This window comes from Protobothrops mucrosquamatus, unplaced genomic scaffold, assembly GCF_001527695.2.
Source record: "Protobothrops mucrosquamatus isolate PMUCROS unplaced genomic scaffold, P.Mucros_1.0 scaffold13, whole genome shotgun sequence".
NCBI classification, from domain to species: Eukaryota; Metazoa; Chordata; class Lepidosauria; order Squamata; family Viperidae; genus Protobothrops; species Protobothrops mucrosquamatus.
Window position 1 is genome coordinate 1,086,331 of NW_015386400.1, and position 23,811 is coordinate 1,110,141.

Sequence of the window (23,811 nt, forward strand, 5' to 3'; positions counted from 1 at the left end):
CTTCAAAACCCAAGATGTTGTACACATTACTCCCTCTTCCAATTTTTTCCAACAATGATCTTCAAGATAGGGTTGGTTGGTTGGTTGGTTGGTTGGTTGGTTGGTTGGTTGGTTGGTTGGTTGGTTGGTAGGGAGGGAGGGAGGGAGGAAGGAAGGAAGTCAAAATAATTTTCTATGGGTTAGGCATAAACTATGTCATAAGCCAGGAATTGCTCAGTCCTGATCTACTACACAAAAGTCTACAAATTAGAATTGAGCAGAAACAATGAATAAGAAGTATCCATACAAAAGGAAAGTACAGTTCTTATTTATGAGACATGGTGGCACAGTGGTTAGAATCCAGTACTGCAGGCTACTTCTGCTGATTGCCCGCAGTTCCAACAGTTCAATTCTCACTGACTCAAGGTTGACTCAGTCTTCCATCATTCTGAGGTCAGTAAAATGAGGACCCAGATTGTTGGGGGCAATATGCAGACATTTGTAAACCCCTCAGAGATGCTGTAAAGCACTGTGAAGTGCTATGTAAGTCTAAGTGCTATTGCTATTATTTCGAACGATGGGGCTTCACATTTTTCAGGAAGAGAACTGCATGTAGCTCTTTTCCTTCTGGCAACAATAATCCAAAAAGAGTAGAGCCCTTTTAAAGTAGTGAGTAGGAATAACATAAAATCAATATTTTATTCCATTGAAAGTTAAACATAATTATACACATATACACATAATACAATTATATCTATAAAGACAAATAAAAATGTGTGTATATAAAAATATAAATCTATACATGTATTTATTTATATGCATTTTGTATAAATAAAAGTAGATTTAAACAGTTCACAGTCTCCAAGCTTCTAATCTTTTAATATTATAATTCAGCAGCAACTGCTAGAGAACTTAAGGGGCTGCAATCAAGATGAGCGGGTGTATCTGTGGCCCCAGGTAACATACTTTGACGCAATAGTAAACCATGCTTTGGTTTTTATTTTACAGTCACATCTAATTATGGATGTAAAATGATGTTTATAAATGGAGATCAAAGGAAACTGATTTCCAAGACATTTTTCAAAGCGGGTACTCATCTGCTGAAAGATTAGGATAGTCCACCAGCTCCCCTTATTCTTGGAAATAAAGGAGGCTACCAGTAGAAAGTGGAAAGGCAACTGCTAGAAGCTGGAGCAGCAGGGTTAGATTGTTATTTGGAAACATCTTCTATGCCACAGTTTGTCTATTCCAGTAATCATGTCAGAGTGCAAAAATGGATTTGACATTAGGCACCGATCATCTTTTCTATGAATACATTTTAAATTCAGTGCTTGGTCTCCAACTTTATTAAGATATTTATTCAAAAAATTCTATTCCGCTTTTATTTAAAATAAGGCTAATTCCAGTTCAAGACCTTCATTATAATTCAAAGTCTTTTTAAAAATAGCCTGCTTTTAATTAAAAATAAACCCAGTATGTTTTTAATTAGAAGTATCCCGTAACATACGCATTCTGAAGTGATTTCAAATAGCTCTATCCAGAACTGCAATCAAGCTGATCCTAAAAAAAATGAACCTTAAGTTTTGGCTTGTGTGAAATAAATCAAATTATTCAATCATTATGCTATACTTTCTGCTATCATGATCATCAAACTCAGCTATTGCGGTTTACAGCCTATGAGATGGGGCTTAATGATACACGTAAACCAGACTGTGTTATCTATGATTTACTAAGTTAGCTTAATTTGCCGCTTCTTATAAAAGAATTAAACCATACACTAATTATAGAGTTGTGTTTATGCAATAAACCAGCCTAAAATATAGCATGCTAGTTTTCATTTCAGTATGCCATGCAAATGCAACTTTTAAATTACTTTACAAACTGTGGCTTGGTATAATGTGCAACTATCACATAATAATATCTATTCTTAAATTTTTAATTTTACAATCTGAATATGTACATCTTTGACAGAATTAATCCAACCATCTGTAGATAATGTTTATGTATGAGAAAAAATACATCCAAGCCATCAGACAGGTTGTCCTTTTATTTTCAAGTTATTTTATGTAAGATTCCTGTAAATATTTATGTAAAATATTGCTGTCTAAAATCGGGGAAAGGACAAAAAATAAGATGAGTTACCCATTTGCAGTATTACTCTGTACAAATTAATGTGTTGCGGTTGACAGCATTTAGTGGCATATTAGTGCAAATGACAATGTGGTAGAATGAACATACCTCTGTATAAATTCCCCAATTAAAAGTGCAGAGGCAGGGAAAGTGAAGCCTTAGGGGAAATAAGTGGGAAATCAGAAGACAAGAAGTTGATATGACATGTCTCAGAAAAATGTTTACCTTTAGCCCGGTGTGGTTAGATTTGATTGGCGTTTTGACTCACTAAAAGCTGCATGTTTGAGGAGGCTAATGTAGATTCACTGAATTCCATAACACATAATTGAACCACAAGATGTAGAACAATGGGCTTAACCTAAATTAATTTGTTCCAGAGTCATGCCCTTTTTTAAGAGGAAGCCAAAGAACTTCTCAAGAATTATGCCAGATTGTGCTATGTTTGAATTAATAAAGACATTGGATGCTGCACTTGAGCATCCAGATTTTAGAATCGGGGGAGACTAAATTCTGTAACTGATATAATTTAGGAAAATAAATTTAACACATTTTCTTTATGCCAAAACACTAAAGTTCACAGTTTAGTTTATAGAGATCTAGATATTTTGCTCAGTTTTCCCAACTTACTAACAAAAGACTAACAAAAGTTCTTTCCACAATATCCAATTCCTGCTTACATCAAAATATATATTTTTTGTTTTCTTTATCTTGTCCTTTATTTCCTACAAGGTTTGGTTACAAATTCTTAGGTGATTCTAATTTTAATTTATTACCAAACCAACTAACAAATGTAGCATTTCACTAAATCACATCAGGACAGTCAACTGGCCTTGCAGCACTATTTTGTCTGGCTCATGAGCAAAGTAGAAAAGAGCTGGGAAAAGAAAAACTTCCAGAGAAGACATGAGCTTTAGTCTAGCCTGGGAAACAAAGAAATTGCTAAATTAAGGAAATGGCAAAACATTTCTTTACTGTTGCCAAGAAAACAATGACCCATAATGTCACCCAGAGACTTAACATCTTTGTTATTGCACCAGATGCAGCCATCTCACACACACAAAAAAGTACCTTCTTTGGCAATCATGCCAGAGAGGAAGAAAGGACATTTTTTATAATGTTAAACAGTCCATAACTTAGCAACTGCTAAAGCCATCAAGAAAACTCTTATCTGACCCATTGAATGTATTTGCTTGAGAGGGTCTCCAGGACAATGGGATTTTAAAAAAATAAGTAAAACAACATAATCTGTAACTCCCTACTGGACAAACTTTTAATAGCCAGGGGCAGCTCTTCAAGGAGGAAGGAAGCTGACATACTCAGACATTATTGCTTACTCCCCAAAAAAAAAAAAAAATTAAAACAAATTGTGGCTTGGTGATAAGTGAATCCAATTTAAGTATGACTCAAAAACAATGCATATCAATAGTATATTACAATATCAACATCTCACATAGCCAGATTACTTACTTTCATGTTTAACTAGCTTATCCATACAGATTAGTTCAGCACCACTATCCAACATCTGACATAGCATAGCCAGCAGCCACAGTGAAATTAAAATGCCAGACACAAGTCAACGATGTTTACAATTAACTCTGAGGAGAAGCATACAGCTATAAAAAGAAAACTTTGGTGTAGGCACACATACAGTCACTGGTTATAAACTAAACTACTGGATAGAGATTTCTGTGATTTCACAGGGTCATTAAAGAAATTTTGTTCTTGTTGTCTGTTACTAATGGGGCTTGAAATTAAAATGGCATTATGTTTATTTGCTTGCAGGAATCATCCATGACAAAACTTTATCTTTGTTTACTGGTGGACTACTAGATTGCCAAGTAACAACAGAACAATCTTACAAAAGATACAAAATGTTCATATGTTAAAGTGTAACAAAAAGCATTAAATTGGATTGTGTAGGTCTGTCGCCTATCATAGATTAAGATGGTAGATAATTTTTAAAAGAATCCCCAAAACTAGCACCAGCCTGAGGAGCTCTAGGGAAAGTCAACTAGTTTTCCCCTTTTTAATTGGTCCTATGCTAAGGTGTGACCCATTATTATTTTGAATTTCTTATAACTGCCCATTATAGCTCATCTGTCTTCTTAAATGAATAGAATTTGTGTTTAAAAGATATTGGAGTCTGCTATGTTCACATAGGTCAGGAATAATAGATAAAAGGAAAACACACAGATGAAGTTATCCAAAGACCATATGTTTATGTCACCCTTTTAGTATATGACAAGTACATCTTCAAGACCAGTACAGAACAATGAATTCATCATTCATTGGCTAGGTTCAACAACTGCAGAACTTTAAGAACTAAAATAAAATTATGCTTCTTGAAAAATTATGACTAGTGTATGCATAGAACAGGTAACTTTATATTCTACCTGGCAACCACAATTTTAGGGCAAGGGAAAAACTATTTGCCCAGTAGCATTGACATTAATTAGTTTAACAATATTGGTTTAATTGCTATTAATTCAAGGGTTAATATTAACAGTTCTTAAAGCAGAAGAATTTAGTCACAATGTGGCAAGTGGAATTGTGAGAGCTACACATTTCTTCTCACCTAAGAAAATATTTTCTTAATGAACTACAAAACAAAAATCTTACAAGACACAACTATTTTCAAGTTATGATGAGAATGGGCAGGATTGATGCATTTGTTTCTTGAATCATTTATTGGATAAGCCACAATTGGCTGGGTTGGCACAACATTAATCATGAACTTTGTTGTGTCTGAGTTCATACAACAGACTACGAGAAAATTAAACAATCTCCACAATGCAGTGTATGAATTTCTACAAAAAATAAGGACTTTATATTAGACATAATGGCTTATACATTTACCTCTCATTGTTATAAAAAAATATTAATTGCTCAAATCCATGTCCTCTTTCACCTAAATTGTCTTTTTTTCTGTATTTCATCAGTAGATTGCAAAGTATCTCTAGACCTTTTCTAGCAGTAAAAGCACTCACTATGCTTGATTTGTATTTCAGATTGTTATCCTGTCTTTCATGTCTAAGAGCTCTATACCAGGTGCAAAAAACAAAATATAAGTATACTGATAAGGAATTTACAGTTAGAACAGGAATTACTAAACAAAAACAAAATTATACCTCATAATCTTGCTAGGAGGGGAAATGACAACATTTTAATCTAATATCTAAACAAGTGTTAACTTTCAAGTTTTCGCACAGAGTTTCACCTCACATAGAGTACCTTTGTCAAAATGGCAAAACAGCCTGCAGTGACGATCTTTTCCAATAATTTTGTGTTGAAGAATGGTAGAAACACATTCCCAGACAGCTGAAGACTGCTCAAAGTAATCTTACCTGGTGCCTTTCAGATAAAATTATATCTTTGAGCCCAAAGCATCAGAAAGACCCCAGATTATGAAAGAATATTTTAATGCTGACTAATAAGGAAGGAGTAGTTTTCCAAACTGAATTCAGAAAGCACAAATGTAGCCATGGAGATACTGTACTGAAGCATGGTGAAATACTCTTATTTCTTAGAAGCTCTAGTTTCAAATTTCACAAAAAAGAGTTTTGGGCAGCAGTCAATTTTTGGGAGTGTGTCTGTGAGGGCAATGGAAAAGAGGGTGAACTTATGAGGATACAGACAGACAAACAAGGCTACTGTACCAATTTCCATCTGGTTACTTTTCTCCCAGAAATTTATTTTTCAAGCTATTCCACCCTGTCACTCTAAGATCAGTTATGCTGCTTTAAGAATGTACACTTGAATACCCAAAACTTTCTTTTTTAATTTGTCCACTGTTCAGTGTATCTAATACATTTTAAGCACTACAACAGTAATAAAACACAACGGACATGTTGATGATGTAGCTGAGAGAAACCAGGAACAGCATACCTCTCTCTTTCAATTACTTTCCTTCACTCAAAAATGATTGTATGCCCTTACTGCAAACTAGGACTTGTCAAACTGTCAGCAAATTCGAGGGACAATAATTTGGAGACAGCTTCAGGATGAAAAGCTTATCCAAGCCAACCCTGGAACAAATTTGCAGTGAACTGTTTTTGCATTTACAATCTTCATAGTCCCACTCCTTTCTCTATTGTCCAAAGTAAATGCTCTCTATTCCAGATCCACAAGGCTTACTCCATTCAACATACTCCTGGATTAGGAATTGCCAAGTAAGATGTCACAATACTGTAAAGTTTGAGAACCCATCTAATCTTCATCCAACTTGGTGTGTTGCAGAAGAACTAAGCCTCCTCTGCCAGAATTTGAAATCAGCCATTGATTCTGTAATTCCAAACATTATTTACTGTTATGCCTAATCATTTATAGATTACCACTTGCTATTCATTCATTCAATCCATTCTCCATTGAGATACCTACATTGTTCTATACTATCTTATGTTCACTACTAATCATTCATTAAGATCTTAATAGGCCCTAATATCAGTTATTTCCATATTGGTACTATAATCTTTTCTTCTGTAAAACATGTATTCATTACCAATAAAATATATTTTTAAAAATCTTTCTCCAGTTTAAGACAAAGATAGGGCTAAAGACCAATAACAAACAATATGCATTTATGTTGAGTTAAATTATAAGCTGTACCACAACACAGCATGAACCCAGCTAATAAAACTCTTGTTTTTGGTTTAGTATATTTAGTATGTTAAATGAACCAACAAATTATAATTTATTCAATAAAACATGGTAAACAATCCTATTTATTCCAATATGTGAATTCCGTCAATGTCTCATTATTCTTAGGAGCATGACTAGGTATACTTCAAGAATCCATTCACTCAAGAGGAACACATTTCTAAGTACAGAAAGAAGTTGGTTTTGTACAGCTGTAAATAACTGGTCTCTGTGTGTGTGTGTGTGGGGGGGGGTTATTCCAAGGAAGCACTGTAGCAAAAGTCTCTGCTATTTAATATTTTTTTTACTATGCAACACATTAAGAGTTCATATTTGCAGAGTTCAAAATACCATAATTAACTGATATTTGTAAATTGCAAACGCTGGACACAAGGCTGGTTGAGCCCTATTTTTCAGAATAGCCAATACATCTGCTGCTGAGGATCTTTTGACTACTTCTGGAATAGAGAAGTCCCCAAGGTTGTCATGAATACTCCTAAATCAATGGTCCACAGATGCAGCAGCTGTGTATAATGAACAGGAAAGAAACGTTTTCCATTTGCCTGGCTGGGTTTATATCTCTCCATTAAAAGGAAAGACGTTGATTCAAATTCAAGATTGGTCCAAAAGAAAGTCGGAGATTATTCATTCAAGAAGATTATGAATTTCTTTTAAAAAGTTAAAAGATAAAGACTCTTGAGTTGAGCTCAACTCCTGGTGATATGTCTTGGTAACTTTCTTGATGAAAAATATGGAAATAGTTTGCCATTACTTTCTGGAATGATTTTCAACTTTCAAAAATAGTCTTATATTTTTGACCAAAAACTGAAGCTAAAGGGAATGTTTAGTTTGAAGGCTTCATCTCATATCAATGCAATCATCCCATTATGCCATTTAGACTATAGGTCCCAGACCTGAATAATGCACAATAACTATACTTATCAAACTGTGGAAATTGTAGCTCAATACATCTAGATCAGGAGTAGGCAACCTTGGCTCTTTTATGACTCGTGGACTTCAACTCCCAGAATTCCTGAGTCAGCATGGTTGGCTCAGGAATTCTGGGAGTTGAAGTCCACAAGTCATAAAAGAGCCAAGGTTGCCTACCCCTGATCTAGATGGATCGTATTCGACGAAGCAACATTTCCAATAGGATAACAGAACCAGTTGGGTATAGTAGTTAAGGTACTGTTCTAGAAACATACAGGAAACTGTAAGTTTAGTCCATTTAGAGCATGAAAGCCGTTTGGATGATTTGGGGTTAGTCGTTCTCTCTCAGCCCAACTCACCCTGACTGGGTTCTTATTGTGGGGAAAAAGAAGGAATATTGTGTATGTTCGCTGCCTTGAGTTACTTAAAAAGTAATAAAGGAAGGATAAAAATCTAATAAATAAACTTTGTACAACACCAGGCATGATAGTAATCTGAACTGCTTGCCTTTGCACAGTTATTTCTGTATCTGGCAGGTGATAAAAAGATTGACACATGCTCTGCTTGCTTATATTACATATTTTTATAGGCAGTTAATATAGCACTATTGAGTCTCAACTTCTCAAGTAACTTTTCTGGCATATGAAATCAGAAATATGCAAAAAGAATAGCAAATCATATAAAAGTATAAAACTATCACAAGCAATCCAACAACTAATTTCAAGTCAGATCTATTCCTCCATTTTGTAAGCAGTAGCTTAGAAACCAAATGTGCAATCCTATGCTTTCTGACAATTATTTACTCTGTTTCATTATATTCAATTAAGTTAATTTCAGGGAAATATTATAGGATTGCCTTATTAGAATTCGAGAGTTAAGGCTGAAGGCATATCTGAGACTAAGATGAGACCTGTCAATTCTTGAAGAGCAGAGGGACATCCACTCATCCAGTGAAGTCTGCCAACATTTCTGTGTAATCTTTAGTACTATAATTAATTTCCAGATGAGTAAAGAATAAGATTGGTGACTAAGTGTGAGTCACTGAGTTAGGAAAAGAAGCCCAATTCACAGATTGTTTTCTCATTCCAATCATAAGCAGTTATAAGAAAAGGCATGTACAGATCTTTTATCTGTTTTACACTACCTGCTAAGGACAACTAAAACAGACTTTCTCAATTTAATGTGGACTGTACAGTTCATAATCCCCTGCCGATATGGCTATGGCTCATCTGGAAGGTATTAAGAAAGCTGACTTATATCATCTCTCCAAAAATCTTAATTAAGATCTCCCATTTTTACCTTAGTTAAATATTTCTGAATATTCCTTTCCACGTTATTAAACATGAATTTTCATCTTTGTACTCAGGGGAAACTTGCAGTTTGATATGGTTTGTAGATATTAAAATTTAAATTGTGGCCATAGTATCAAATCTGGTTCTTTGTCTAAGCCGTGTTGATGGTACTCTTGTGTGGATGTGGTTTGTTTGATGAGCTGATAATGTGATTTCAGAGGCAAGTTTTTTTAATGGATCTATACATCTTTATTTCTGTCCACTGACCAAAATTCCTAGGGTACTTTAAGAATGTTAAGTAGATTAGTTCAAGTCAAATGAAATTAAACCAATGAAACACACAGAACCAGAAGTTTTGATAAGGCCAGGTTAGTTAACAAAGTATAGTAGTAACAACTGTGTGAATGAAAGACTGGTTGTATGCAGTCTTCATTATTGCTGGCATTTAATTCTTGATTCAATTAACACTTTACAGAAATTCAAATTGCGAATTATAGAGATATAAATTTGCTACTACACAGTTAGCGTTTTATTTAAAAAGCACTTCAAAAGCATATCCAACTTTAAATAACTAATTTATAGAAAGGCATTTGCCCCAAGTATATAATTTAGTCCAACTCTTCTCCTTGTCTGAATTCTTTCTTCCTTTACTCCTATCTTGCTCACCTCTATATTCTCACTACCTATACCCTCATCAAGTAACTTATCCATATCTAGAATAACAATCTAGCACAGTGATGGCAAAACTTTTAGAGACCGAGTGCCCAAACTGTAACCCAAAACCCACTTATGCATCATTGGGTGCCAGGTGGGTGTGGCCCATTGGCTGGGTATGGCCCATTGGGTGGGCGTGGCCCATTGGGTGGGCGTGGCTGTGGTGGTAACGGCAGACTGGATGGGACTAAAAAGTTCAATCAATCAATTCCAACTTTGCAAGATCTTTTTTTCCCCCGCGAGAAGTTGAAATTGACTGATTGAACCTTTTTTTTTTTTTTGCAAACGGCGGCAGAGGCCTAAAGCGAAAAGGTTTTATAAAACCCAGCTGAAAGCCTAGGACAGAAGCGACAGTGCGCGTGCCCACAGAGAGGGCTCTGAGTGCCGCCTCTGGCACCCGTGCCATAGGTTCGCCACCACTGATCTAGCAGATTCACCAACTACAGGAAAGGTTTAATGTTAAGAGACAACAGGTTGTATAATATAGATCAGGGGTCCCCAACGCCCAGTCCAGTACCAGGCCATGGCCTGTTGGAAATCGGGCCCCTCTCCCCCCCCCCTCGCCACCACCACTGCAGGTCTGCAGAGTCAGGAAGGTCTGATATAGATAACACTCTAGTTTTGCAGATTACCAATGAAGCCATAAGTATGATGGCTTTCTTAATAAATAATTGCCAAAGTACACAGGTTGACACATAGTTTGACTTTACAGTTAAATATCAAAATTTCATACTCAGTTGTGTGATTCCTTGTAAGCATGGCAGTATGAAAAGCTGGGCTTGACAGAAATAACTTTGTTGCAGTATTGCTATGCTATAATAATAATATTGAAAGTCTCCATCTATGATGCTACTCAGTCAAACTATAACAATCAAATTGGGTAGTCTGGGTAACGTTCAGTAAGCGATGTACCTACATTTTATGTAATGTGATTTATTATGTATTTTATGTACATAATTTATAACCTGGAACTTCCATGTATATTTATGTTACCATAATGGCTGAATTAATAAATAACAAGATGCAAGAATAGTATTTTTAAAAAAGCTTCAAAACATAGCAACATTTCTTTCAGACAGAAATTAAAAACAGTACTATTGTCTTTTTCAAAAGTCTACCATCTTTTAAAATATTTTTGCTTAGTGCCTAAATTGTTGAGCAAGGCATAGAAGTGACAAAGAAGATAATCAAAAGCAAGAAGCCACAACATAAGGTTGAAAAAGGAATTGTTTATTATGTCTATACTGCATGACTCAGAAAACAATTCCGGTAGCTAATATCATAAAATAAATAAGCTAAAATATTACTTAAATAATCAAAGAAGAATATCAGGTGCCTGGCTGAGGAATTTTGGGAGTTGAAGTCCACAAGTCATAAAAGGGCCAAGTTTGAAGACCCCTGAAGAATACCATATTATAACAACTCAAAGGCTCAGAAGTACAATAGTGACCAGTCATTCTAAAGTAAATTTTGGAAGGTCAGCAATGAGAACTTCACTTCCAAATGCAGGCAGACCAAATAATATTCCTTGTGCAAGGGTGACCAAATGCCACCCACAAATGTGAATGTACAGGGAAAAGAGCAGAAAACAATGGAAGAGGGAAACCCAATTTTTCCCTTAATTTCCCAAATCTCCTTAGTTTCCTCCAGAAAAATAAAAATATATTATGAAATTCATATAATAACAATAATAATACAGTTGGAAGGTGATCATCTAATCCAACCCCTGCTCAGGAAGGAAAGCCTATACCATTTCAGACAAATGGCTGTCCAGTCTCTTCTTAAAAACTTCCAGTGTTGGAGCATTCACAGCTTCTGGAGGCAGGTTGTTCCACTGGTTAATTGTTCTAACTGTCAGGAAGTTTCTCCTTAGTTCTAGGTTGCTTCTCTCCTTGATTATTTTCCATCCCTTGCTTCTTGTTCTGCCTTCAGGCGCTTTGGCGAATAGCTTGACTCCCTCTTCTCTGTGGCAGCCCCTGAGATATTGGAACACCGCTATCATGTCCCCCCTCGTCCTTCTCTTCATTAAACTAGACATACCCAATTCCAGCAACCGTTCCTTATATGTTTTAGCCTCCAGACCTCTAATCATCTTTGTTGCTCTTCTCTGCACTCTTTCTAGAGTCTCAACATCTTTTTTACATCGTGGTGACCAAAACTGGATGCAGTATTCCAAGTGTGGCCTTACTAAGGCATTGTAAAGTGGTATTAATACTTCACGTGATCTTGATTCTATCCCTCTGTTAACGCAGCCTAGCACTGTGTTGGCTTTTTTTGGCAGCTGCAGCACACTGCTGGCTCATATTTAAGTGATTGTCCACTAGGACTCCGAGATCCCTCTCACATTTGCTACTATTGAGTAAGGTACCACCTATACTATACCTGTACATTTGGTTGTTCTTGCCTAAATGTAGAACCTTACTTTTTTCAACATTGAATTTCATTTTGTTAGATAGAGCCCAGTGTTCAAGTCTGTCCAGATCCTCCTGTATCTCAAGCCTGTCTTCTGGAGTGTTGGCTATTCCTGCCAGCTTGGTGTCGTCTGCAAATTTGATGAGTTCCCCATCTATCCCCTCGTCCAAATTGTTGATGAAGATGTTGAAGAGCACTGGGCCCAGAACAGAGCTCTGGGGCACCCCACTACACACTTCCCTCCATGTAGGTGCAGTTCCATTAGGGACCACACGCTGAGTACCGCCGGTCAGCCAGCTACGAATCCATCTGGTGGTGATGCTGTCTAACCCATATTTTTCTATCTTATCAAGTAGTAGGTTGTGATCTACTTTATCAAATGCCTTACTGAAGTCCAAGTAAATTATATTCACAGCATTCCTCTGGTCCACTAATTTTGTTTCTTGGTAAAGAATGCAATAAGATTTGTCTGGCATGGTCTGTTTTTGACAAACCCATATTGGCTTTTAGTAATGATTTTGTTTGCCCTAGGATGGTGTTCGCTGATTAATTGTTTATCTTTTCCAGAATCTTCCCAGGTATTGAGGTCAGGCTGATAGGTCTGTAATTTCCTGGATCCATTTTTTTTCCTTTTTTGAAGATGGGAACTACATCAGCTCTTTTCCAATCCTCTGGTATTGTTTCCCAAATTACTTCACCAACAATGCACTAGCATAAATTTTATGTTACAGTATTAGCTTACTACAATTCTTATGGCAAGAACTCACGACAAAATATAACTCTTAAATAAAGAGCACAAAATTGCATTTCCTTTGGGGGGGAAACCAATACTTTCAAAAGAGAAAGAAATATTCAGTCCTCGTTTGCTCATGATCTTTCTTCCTCTTGTTGACTTTTCATCTAGAGGCTAATGGTTGAGTTCGTCTTTACTTGACCTCATTGTCCTGGAAGTAGGATATACAAAAACAGTGGCATTCATATACTGTATTTATACATGAATAAACCCATCTGCAGAAATTGTAAACAGCATATCAATAAAAATGTGCCAGTTTATTCATACTTATTTCATAGTATTTTAGGTAAGTATTTTTTTTTAACTAAAAGGATTTGCTTATCCATGGATGGGCTTACATGCAAGTACATACAAGATATAAAAAACAACATGTAGTCCCCAATTTATGAACATTCATTTAGGAACCATTCAAAATTATGATGCTGCTGAAAAAAATGACTTACAACTGATCTTTCTACCAGTTACTGTCATAGCATCCCTGTAGTGATATGATCAAACTTCAGGTGCTTGACAAACAGCATGTATTTATGACCATTGCAGCATTCCAGGAGATTGCCATTTGTGACCTTCCCAACCGGCTTCCAACAAGCAATGTCAATGGGGAAAGGCCAAATTCACTTAATGACTGCCATGACTACAGTGATTCATTTAATGGTCATGGCAAAATAGGTAATAAAATTGGATGTGCTTCCCTTAACGACTAGCTTAGTGATAGGTTGCAATTATGGTCATAAGTATACCATATATACTTGGAGATAAGCCCATCCAAAGATATGCGAAAGCTAAATTTTGGGGTGTATTCTGACATCTAAAATTCTCCACTTATCTGCAAGTATATATGGTATTTTTTTAAAAAAAACATTTTTATGGACAAACACACCCCCCCCCCCCATATGTATAAAGCACAGTACAGAGATCTGGACAGTCCCAGGAAAAAGCATATGTTTGAAGAGATTCTTGCACTCAAAAATCATATTTTGCTGTTCTACTGCAGATCACTCATAGTCCTACTTTCTGCCTGGGGGAGAGGGGTGTTCATTATATTTCTATTTCCATTTCCCCAAATTTCCATTTTTTCCCTAATTGTTTCAAAATTTCAGAAAAATTGACATCTCTACAACTCAGGAAGAAAGCAGTGATTCAGGAGCAACACCAAGTCTCACAAAGAAACCAGCACCCCAACAAAACAGTAATTATCTGCCAAGAGATAAGAGAAGGGGTACAGATTATTCTAGATTTTCCACACACGTCTCTTTTAAAAATAAGTCGGGACAGATGTACCCTTAATAAATTACTCTTTCAAACTGGTGACAGAGCAGTCATTGATTCAAAAAGAGGATATACAAGACTAAAGATGCGTTGAATACAAACAGCAGTTCATAGGAAATCTACTGCATGAAGATGGTATTAAATATTTAATACCTTTGAAATATCTCACTCATCAAACCACTATAACCCCTCCCATACCACTGCACTGAATCCAAGGGGACCAGACCAAAGAAAGGGAACCCTTGCATATAAATGTGCTGTTATGAAAAGTTCTGAATTTTACATAGTCAGGTGGCAGTTTCAGAGGGCTTTGTAGGATATTTTTCTCACAATATCGCTATGGGAACCAAAAATTCTAAGCTTACATACTGCTCATTCACAGATCCAATTTGGTCTCAATGACGCTACATGATTTAATCTAGCAAGACACTTCTTGCGCTTTAATCAGAATGCACGTGCAATATTAGTTAAATCAAATGGGTTACAGAATTAAATTGAATCTCTGATTCTACATTCTGGTTTCATATACTTTTATACTACAGATATTTTAGCTACTGTTGCTCAAAAGTAAGATCATCAATTTCAGACAGGCCAACTGCACCACCAGAACAAAATAAGCAAATTTATTAGGTTTACAGAACACTTTCTTGAGTGTTAATGGGTATTACATTTGAACAACATTTTTCACTGTTTAGAACATAATGGATAAAAATTTCCCAGGTACTAACCAGATTAATCATATGCTACAAAAACAGAAGATACACAGATCTATGATTATATAAGCTTTAATTTTAAATATTGGCCTAATGGGTTTTTTTCTCCTATCTTTCCATTTTTTTTCTTTTTGCATCCCATATTTTAGACTTTTTAAATGTGTGTCTTACTTTAAGAGACTGCCTTACGCTATTGATTCAAACTCTTTAGCTGAAGAGCAGAATGAAAAAAAAATACTTTCCCAGGATAAAATGTCTGCAACGGATTTCTGTAAACAGGATGTGCATTCTAATACATTATCCAAGACAGTTCGGTATAAATATTTTTCTTTAGACTATGGCAAAAATTAAGTTAGGACTGCGACAGTACAAACTTTAAGAATGTGGACATTTTAAAAAAATAAAGCAGGATGATGCAGACCATGGTTCAAAAAATATTTAATATTTATATATTTTATTTAATGGACAATCAACAAGATTTTATTTAACCTTAAAGAATTTTAAAAATAAAATAAAATACAAACTGAAAATACAGACTAAGAAAGAAAAAAAATCAATTTTATATTTTATATTTATAAATATTCACTGGTTTACTAATGAATTCATTGCAATAATATAAATGATATAAAATATTTTAGTTTATTTTTTTTATTGAATTCACTGCCCATCTCACTGTCCTGAGACTCAAAATATTATTGTATTACAAAATCTCTGTCACTGTAAAATAGATTGCTGCATCCTTTTATTAGTAGAAAATATTGCCTTTTCCAAAATAGATAAATCACACATTCAAACAACTATGCTTCAACATTTATTTATCATAATAATCATTCATTACACCTTTCTTTTATTCATGAACCCATTATTTGTTTCTGAATTATATCTTTTAACATATCATCAACTATATTACTTAATTGGTAGACTCCAGTGGTTATTTAATATGTAATTTTAAGAAACACATTTCAGAGTATCAGTTAGAACCATTTTGTTATTTTAACCCAACTGAATTTGCAAACAAGGATGATATCCAATTAGTTTATTTTCCTTAGGCACATTATAAAGCAATAAAACAACAATGCATCCATTTACCATAAAATTTAGAAAGTACTTTCTTCAATCTATATTTCTAAAATTATTAAATTACAAATGACATATTATAGACCAACTAAAAATAATAACCATTTATGTTATTGTTGTTATTGCTTACACTTTAGCAACCTTGAGATTTATGCAATAAACTGTGGCTAAGCAAATCATCATTTAATTCAATATTTGAATCTCATTCACTAATAGCATTCACCCATCAGGCAAACCATGATGAGCCTTGTTTGCTTCCAGTTTAATATGCTCTGTGAACCCAGCTCTTTCCCCTGCTCTTCAACACTATGTGGTTTAACATTTGAGGAACTGGTCAACGTAGTTAGAACAAGCCAAAATGTAAAGTGAACCAGATTTCCTGTCATAACTGTAAAGCATAAAGTTGTTTGTCCCCACCCCTCCCCCTGTTACTAGATTGTGATTTGGAGAGAAGAAACACTACTGAGTCCAAGATTAATTTACACTTCAAGACAACAAACTGTAAAAATTAGGGGATAGGACGTAAATAAGTACAGCAAGCCTCCTTTTGTTAGCCCCAATTAGGAAGTCTCTGCCCATGATTCTAAAGTGGTATTTTTCCAGCAAGAATAAAAAATTAAATAAATACTCTATTTTTTTATTTATAACAGAAATCCAGTACCCAAGGTTTTTATCTGTGTTTTGCAAGATTCTGGAAATTTATAACAGATTTACAATAACTTAGCTCTACAAGCTCCCCCATCATTACTGAGATCCTGAAATCCTCACTGCATTTGCATTAGCTTCTTTTTATTTATATTCAGTTCCTCATACAGTCCTATACCTGAAACCCACTTGATTTCTTCAAATATCATACTGTCTTTGAACTCCATAATCATCTTTTAAATGTTTTCTAGCAGCATTCCCTTTTCACTCATCTCAGATAAGCCTTTTCTGATAATCAGTACATATCAGACTTAAAGGATACTATTATCTTGAAGCCTTGGTCTTGGTTGTTGTTTATTTCACATCGTTACTCTAGTTACTTGTCTGATAGTTACTTTCTAGTACACGGGTCGGCAACCCGTGGCTCCAGAGCCACATGTGGCTCTTTGAGCCTTCTCCTGCGCTCCCAGCCTCCTCCGCCATTTGCAAAGAAGAGAGAGAGAGAGACAGAGAGAGGCACTTGTGCTTCCCTTCTCTCTCTCTCTCTCTCTCTCTCTCTCTCTCTCTCTCTCTCTCTCTCTCACTCACTCACTCACTCACTCACTCACTGAATGGGGGAAGAGGACTGGCAGACCAAGGGCAGGAGAGAGCCAGCCCAATAAGAAAGTGTGCCAGCTTGTCAGAGAACAGCGTGAAGCCAGCTTGCCAGGTGAGCAGAAGATCGGAGAGAGGGAGAGAGAGAGGGAGACAAAGAGAGGGAGGGAGAGGGAGAGGGAGAGGGAGAGGGAGAGGGAGAGGGAGGGAGAGAGAGAGAGAGAGAGAGAGAGAGAACTCATGCACAGCAGCCTCTATTTCTTTTTAATTAAACTCTTCAATCAAGCTCCCCCCTCACATGTGCGCGCACACACGCACACACAGGTTTTGCAGCTCCCAGCGTTTTCTTTTCTCTGGGAAATGGGTCCAAGTGGCTCTTTGAGTGTTTACGGTTGCCGACCCCTGTTCTAGTACAATACAGTATTAACAATTTAGCTTTGGCAACCTAAGTTACACAAAGGATTCTGGTATGAAAGGTTTGTACATAAACACCTCTTTATATATTAGAGATATTCAGATTAGAGTTCTGTCTGAACTCATATGTCAAACATGTCAAGAGTTTTTCAGAATTTGATAAAAAAGTGAATGATTATATTCTTGATTAATTAAGAGAGAAAACCCTATTCAGTTCCAAAAAATTATTCCTGCTTGTGTCCAAGATTTTGAAGCAAAGTTTTATAAACTGCACTACATCAAGGTTTAATCATGTTTTATTCAACAAACTGTTGGATAAACAATAAACACTGTTTACAAACCACAATGATTAGTTTCACATAACAGATCAAGTTAAAACTAAGCAAGCTACACTATGATTTAGTGATACTAAACTCAAATTGTATTTTCCTTCCCAGAGAATGAATATACAGTATCACAATTATGGAAGTGCAAACACAAGTGTCAGAGAAATTATTTTGGTTAGTTAGGCTGAAAGTTAGATTTGCATTATAAATATATACCACTAAGACAAAGATAAAGAATCCTTCGAAAAGGTCAACTCCTGAGGAATACAATTTAATTCAATTAAATTTTCCTGATAAAATATAGAAGTCCTTTCCTGTTTCCTTTTTTAGATATTTATCAAACTCTCACTCTATCCTATAGTTCTGATAGTCTCCTTCCCAGTTATTAATAATCAGGCCTACCCAATTGAGCCTTTTTAATGTTAACCAAGATCAGCCAGGTTCTGCCACTAACCACATTTTTTTCATACAGAATTTCAAGACTGTATGCTAAAATGACCTATCATTTTGGGACAGGGAGCAAACCCCCCAATGAAATACTATTTGAGATCTGTTAATAAATACTGACTTGTACCAACCCTGTTATGTTGCATTTAAACAATGAATCTTTGCTTATTCCTGATGGTGCATGCCATGCCCAAGTGTCTTGCCAATCCAGAAATGCAAGACAAAAGGGCAGATATTCACACTATGTCAAATCCCATATCCAACAATTTAAGAATTACAAAAAATATCATCTCATGTTTGTTACATGTATACATAAGTGTTTGAAGTTATACACCTGTTTTAATGTGTGGATTGACTATAATCAAATAACTTCTAGCAAAAGTCAAACATTTTTTTATAAATATTCTGAAAGTATTTATTCTAGAATCTTTAGATTACTTTTTACATCCTGCCTCTTAATTTGTATTTTTACAAATTTTAGTATTTTCTCTGGGGATATACATTTACATGTAGATTGGGATACAAATACTGTTGCAATGGATTGAACATCCTTTGAAACTAATACAAACAGTAATTGTATAACTATGATACTTTTCCAAGTCCCAGCATGCATATTTCACATAGTCCTACTGCCTTGCGTGTTAAATTCTCTAATACAGCATCAACATAGACATTGCCACTGCCACCAAATTAATCCCCTAGAAACACAATCTTTATACTATACTAGTCCAACAGTGGAACAGATGGCTTCCTCCAGCTTGTCCTGTAATTCAGGGAAAATCAAATCAGTATTATCAATTCATTTATCACCTTACACTGAGTTAGACTAAACCCTTGTAGAGCATCTAAATTAAGTATTACCCTAAAAATGCCACTGATTTCTTGTACAACTTAACCAAGGCAAAGATTTTTTTTTTCAATTCACCAGCTGCTAATATTCACATTTCCTTTCAAGCCATGTGCATTTTTTAAAGTACTAAATAAAAAATCAAATTGAAATACAGCATATGCATTCTATATTAGCACATGAAAACAGTATGTAATACCACACAAGTTCATTACAAATTGTATAAAATACCGTACATGCAGTTGGGGGGAGAAACCAAACACACACTAACAGGTTGAAACATGTTGTAGTTACCTCACCACTGTATTTGTCATACGTCCCATGGGTAAAACCAAAAGTAACCTCGCCTTTTTTGAAGCATTTGTATCAGCAGCTTTATTTGGGTGGAACAAGAAAATGTCACAAATTCCTGGGTAAACTTCAATGCACTTTGAACAGGAAAAGCAACACTTCTTTATAGAACAACATCCAGGTTGTATTTTAAGCTTGGCTAAATCAATATGGATTTACAAAATTATTGAAAAGTTATGTATCCAACTGTAAAGAGTGTGAAATATTATGGTATTTACTACGAATCTAAGTACATTTGCAAGAAGACTTTATAATAAATGTATTTATCGTCAGTATTCCAGTATTCTTGTAGGATTATATACATTTTAAATAATATCTAAGTTAAGCTAAAATAGATAATTGCCCTGAAAGCTGTAATATGAATTCATGCTAAATTACCAACATAAGCATGCTAGAGAGTCAACGAACATCTTTGAATTTACTTGAATGAAGACAAGTTTTATGTTACAACTGATGTCTAATCTAAATCCTTTTAAGTATCTGGATATAACTTTCTCTCAAACTTTTTTCATATTAAATAGTATATATGATTTATTCTAGCCTTTATTGCACTGATAGGTTCAAAACATAATGTTTCATATTAAAAACATAAGTTTAAAAAAGATGAAGACTTCAAGATGACACAAACCAAGTTATTAGTAAGGCCCAAAAGTTGTGATACATTGTGAATTCTTCCTGAAAAAAAAATACAAAAATACCAATTACATAATATGTTACTGTACACTACAATGGGTTTGTGTCTTATTCACCCCCAAAATAATTCTATCTCAGACCAGTTGTCCTATTTGCCAACTTGCCCTGTGCATTTAAATCAAAAAAACATTTTTCAATTTCTAACATTGTTTACAGTACATTTTTCATCAATGCTCCACATTTTTCATGTGCAATCCTTCAAGATTTGTTCCAATGATATTCATACTCTCAAGTAGAGAAACAGGCTAAGACCAACAGAAACACATTGGAGCTGCACTCAAAGATCAATGACCTTGTTTTACATCATGTACCTTGTACCATATAGGCCTGCATATATTTTGTATACAAAGTTCTTTTTGGATGTTATTAGTGCATTTAAAAAAATAAATTTATGTTAAAATCTGCTGTGTCATGTCCAAAACAGAGCCATTCACAGTCATTATTACCTTATCACACAATTTTAAGCTATCTTTGTATTAATACAAATTCACCAGAATTTTTTTTTCCTCTTCTTAACAGGAAATGAATATAGACATACCACATATGTATACATGCATACGGGAGGGGAACCATTCCATAAATAAACTCATATTCTGCACTTGATGATTAAGGATTGAATCATTAGACTAAATTTCATTTATTTAAATATAAGTTTGAACTAATCCTCTCAGGAGTATGTTGTTTTCAACCTTCGCCTCCCAAAAGATACATAAATATATATAATTATGCTGATGGCCTCTATCTGTTTTCCACAATTTTTATCTAACTCTGCACATTTTGATATCAGAGGTTGGCTGAAGAGAAAGGCAACACAGATCTATCAATCCCAAGGGCATAGCCAAGAACCAGGTATAGGATTTGCTTTTCAAAAAAATAAAATAATTTGTCATACTTTTTAACACAATTGGAATATATCAATATTTAAAACATAACAGACCTTTCACAAGCTTTTAAACTATTAATGAAAATGTTGAACAGATTCAGAACAGCATATCAAGCGAAAACAATGCAAGGGATAATGAGATAGTTATAGTATCCCCAAAATGCAACACAGTATTTGGAAAAAATAGAGAAAAATAAGCAGTTCAAACAATATACAACTTTATTTGTAAATATTATTAGAGGGCATAATAAAAAGATTTCTGGAACACAAGGAAGAATGCAACAGGTCCCATGTTACTTTTTTTTACCTAAAAATATATTCAGAAATATTACATTGCTGTTATATTTTTCAAAATGTACTCCCCTCCATTAGGAATGTATAAAATAGAGCTATATTTTACCCACTGGATTAAGCATCTTATCTTAAATATATACCACATATCCTTATGAATTTTTCAAAATTGAAGATCAGTTAATAATAATCACTGAAGAAGTGAATTGGAGAGTGATTGAAATACTAAAATTTAAGTATTTCTTTTAAGTAACTACAGCATTACGCCATACTGGATTCTCTCCTATGAAATCTAAAAATATTGCTGTAAGATGCTTAATACATGAAGTCTACCTGTTTAGATAGCATCGTAACATGCTGAAATAGCTTTCTATTTGATTGGCTGCCCAGCTGCAGTTTACGTCTTTTTCAAGCTGATGTCAACAATTTAATATCATGCAGGAATGTAATTCATTTAGTCTCAGTAAGATTTATATGCCAAAACATTAAATATCCATATAGAATTGACTCACAAGATTACATTACCCTAAGTTATTTATAAGAGTGGCTGCATCCATAAGCATGCCTAAGTGGAAGAAGGTTTTTGCTTCAGTCTCTTTGCTTCCAGTTCCTACCAGTTTCTTTTTTATTCATCCTGCCAGATCAGCAAGCCAAATGATTATTCACTATTTACATGAGAGTCCTTTCCCACAACCCCACTGACATATTTGAAAAACAGAAGGAACAAATCTGGCTACTATTCAGGCCCCAGCACCATTTAAGAACATGTAATTATTCTCTATTTCCAACTGGAACTCTGCTTTTCTAATGCATTATTTTAATGCCTGTTTTGCAATCTGCACACGTGATCATTAAGATATTATCAGGAGGACAAGGAGTAACTAATGAAAAGGCATGAGAGGAGGAGGAAACTGGCCCGAGAAAGCTAATAAGCAGCCTTGAACTCTTTCTGCCTCTGGATGGACCTCCCCCTCCCTTCTTCTGGTGCCCACCAGCTGTGCTGGAAGACAACCCCTCTCCGCCCCAATCTGACTGCTGGGAAGGATAGCAGTGGCCGCCAGACATCGCTGGAAGACAGCGGCTTGGGAAGAGCAGCTCATCCCTAGATACACACCCCATTCAAACGAACCACAACCCCACAGAAGTCTGCCGAGCCTGCCTTACAGTAAACACCTATTAGAAGGCACACCCTCGGCTCCGAAGTGGTGAAATACAGTAATTCCTCTCCCCCATTTCCCTTCCTTTGCAAACAGCAAAGCGGCAGAGGTGGAGTTGGACTTCAGGGCGAAGAGGAGGAGGAGGAGGAGGAAGTGGGGGAGAGCTCTCTTTGGTTAAAAGTTTAAAGCAAAAACCACAAGGAAGCGTGGGAGGCGGGGTGGGGACCTGTGAGCCACACCATGTTCCCCCCCCCCACCCAAAAAAATGCCACGGCCGGTGCCCGCTTTCTGCAATTGTTGAGGGCGGAAGGCAGGGGCTCCCTCCCATCCCCGCTGCCGGTTAAAGGGAGGAAGGGGCTTCTCGGAGTCGCTGCCACCCCGCGCCCGGCCTCTTACCTGGATATAGTTGTTTTCACAGTAGTCCGCGACCCTGGTGAGGTTCTGGTAGCTCTCCACCAAAGCCCGCTTGCCCGAAGGGATTTCCTCTTCTAGTAACATTTGCAGCTCTGCCATTTTCCACCCTTCCGCATTGCTCTCTCCGGCATTCAAGAGATCGCGGGAGCGCCACCGGCTCACAATCTGCCCGCTATTGTGGGAACCGTCTTCGCCTGGGCTCTTGCCTCAGAGGCTCCGCTTTCTCCACCCACCCGCTCGCTCTCGACCCTTCCCTTTCCTTGCCCGTCAGCCCGCTCGCCTGCCTTCCTTCCTCAGTCTCTCTCTCTCTCTCCTTCTCACTCTCTCTCTTCCTCCTCCCCCTCCCCTCCTGTTTCGCCCGGAAGAGGCAGCCGCGCGGTACGTCGGGAGATGTAGTCACGTGCGTGGCTGGAGAAGCCTCTTTTGCTCTTCAGGCGCTCGCCCCGAATTCCGCTTTTGGTTGAGCCCGAACCAAGGCGGAAAGGCGTCTCGGTAAAAGACGTGTCCAGCGCTGCACCTGATTCTTTTTTTTTTTTAATGAGCATTTTTCTCCAGAGAATGCTGCTTGCTAGGGAATAGGAGCAAGGGTAGCGCCTCGGTAGTTTAAACGGCCGTATGTGACTGGTGCTTGGTGAACAGATTTTGTTTAAGCATCGTTTGTGGAATAAGTTTCAAAGGCTGCGTTTCCACCTGTTGAAGTACAAAATGTGGGTTACGGACTGCTTGACTCGATTCTACCAAAACTACTTTTCACACAGAGATGGGACGCTGCGTTCCCATCTCCAAGTAAGCAAAAATTATACAG

General features: G+C 36.2%; 1 protein-coding gene across 3 annotated transcripts in view; it reads right to left on the reverse strand.

Annotated features, from left to right (window-relative positions):
• ABI1 (abl interactor 1) overlaps positions 1–23,293 on the reverse strand; it is an 83,623-nt gene extending 60,330 nt beyond the window's left edge. For all 3 annotated transcript variants that reach the window (XM_015810645.1, XM_015810646.1, XM_015810644.1), the window contains exon 1: positions 22,989–23,293. In XM_015810645.1, coding sequence (XP_015666131.1) covers positions 22,989–23,105 — 117 coding nt within the window. In that variant the 5' untranslated portion in view covers positions 23,106–23,293. The remainder of the gene's footprint in view (positions 1–22,988) is intronic.
• Between the last annotated feature and the right edge of the window lie 518 nt (positions 23,294–23,811).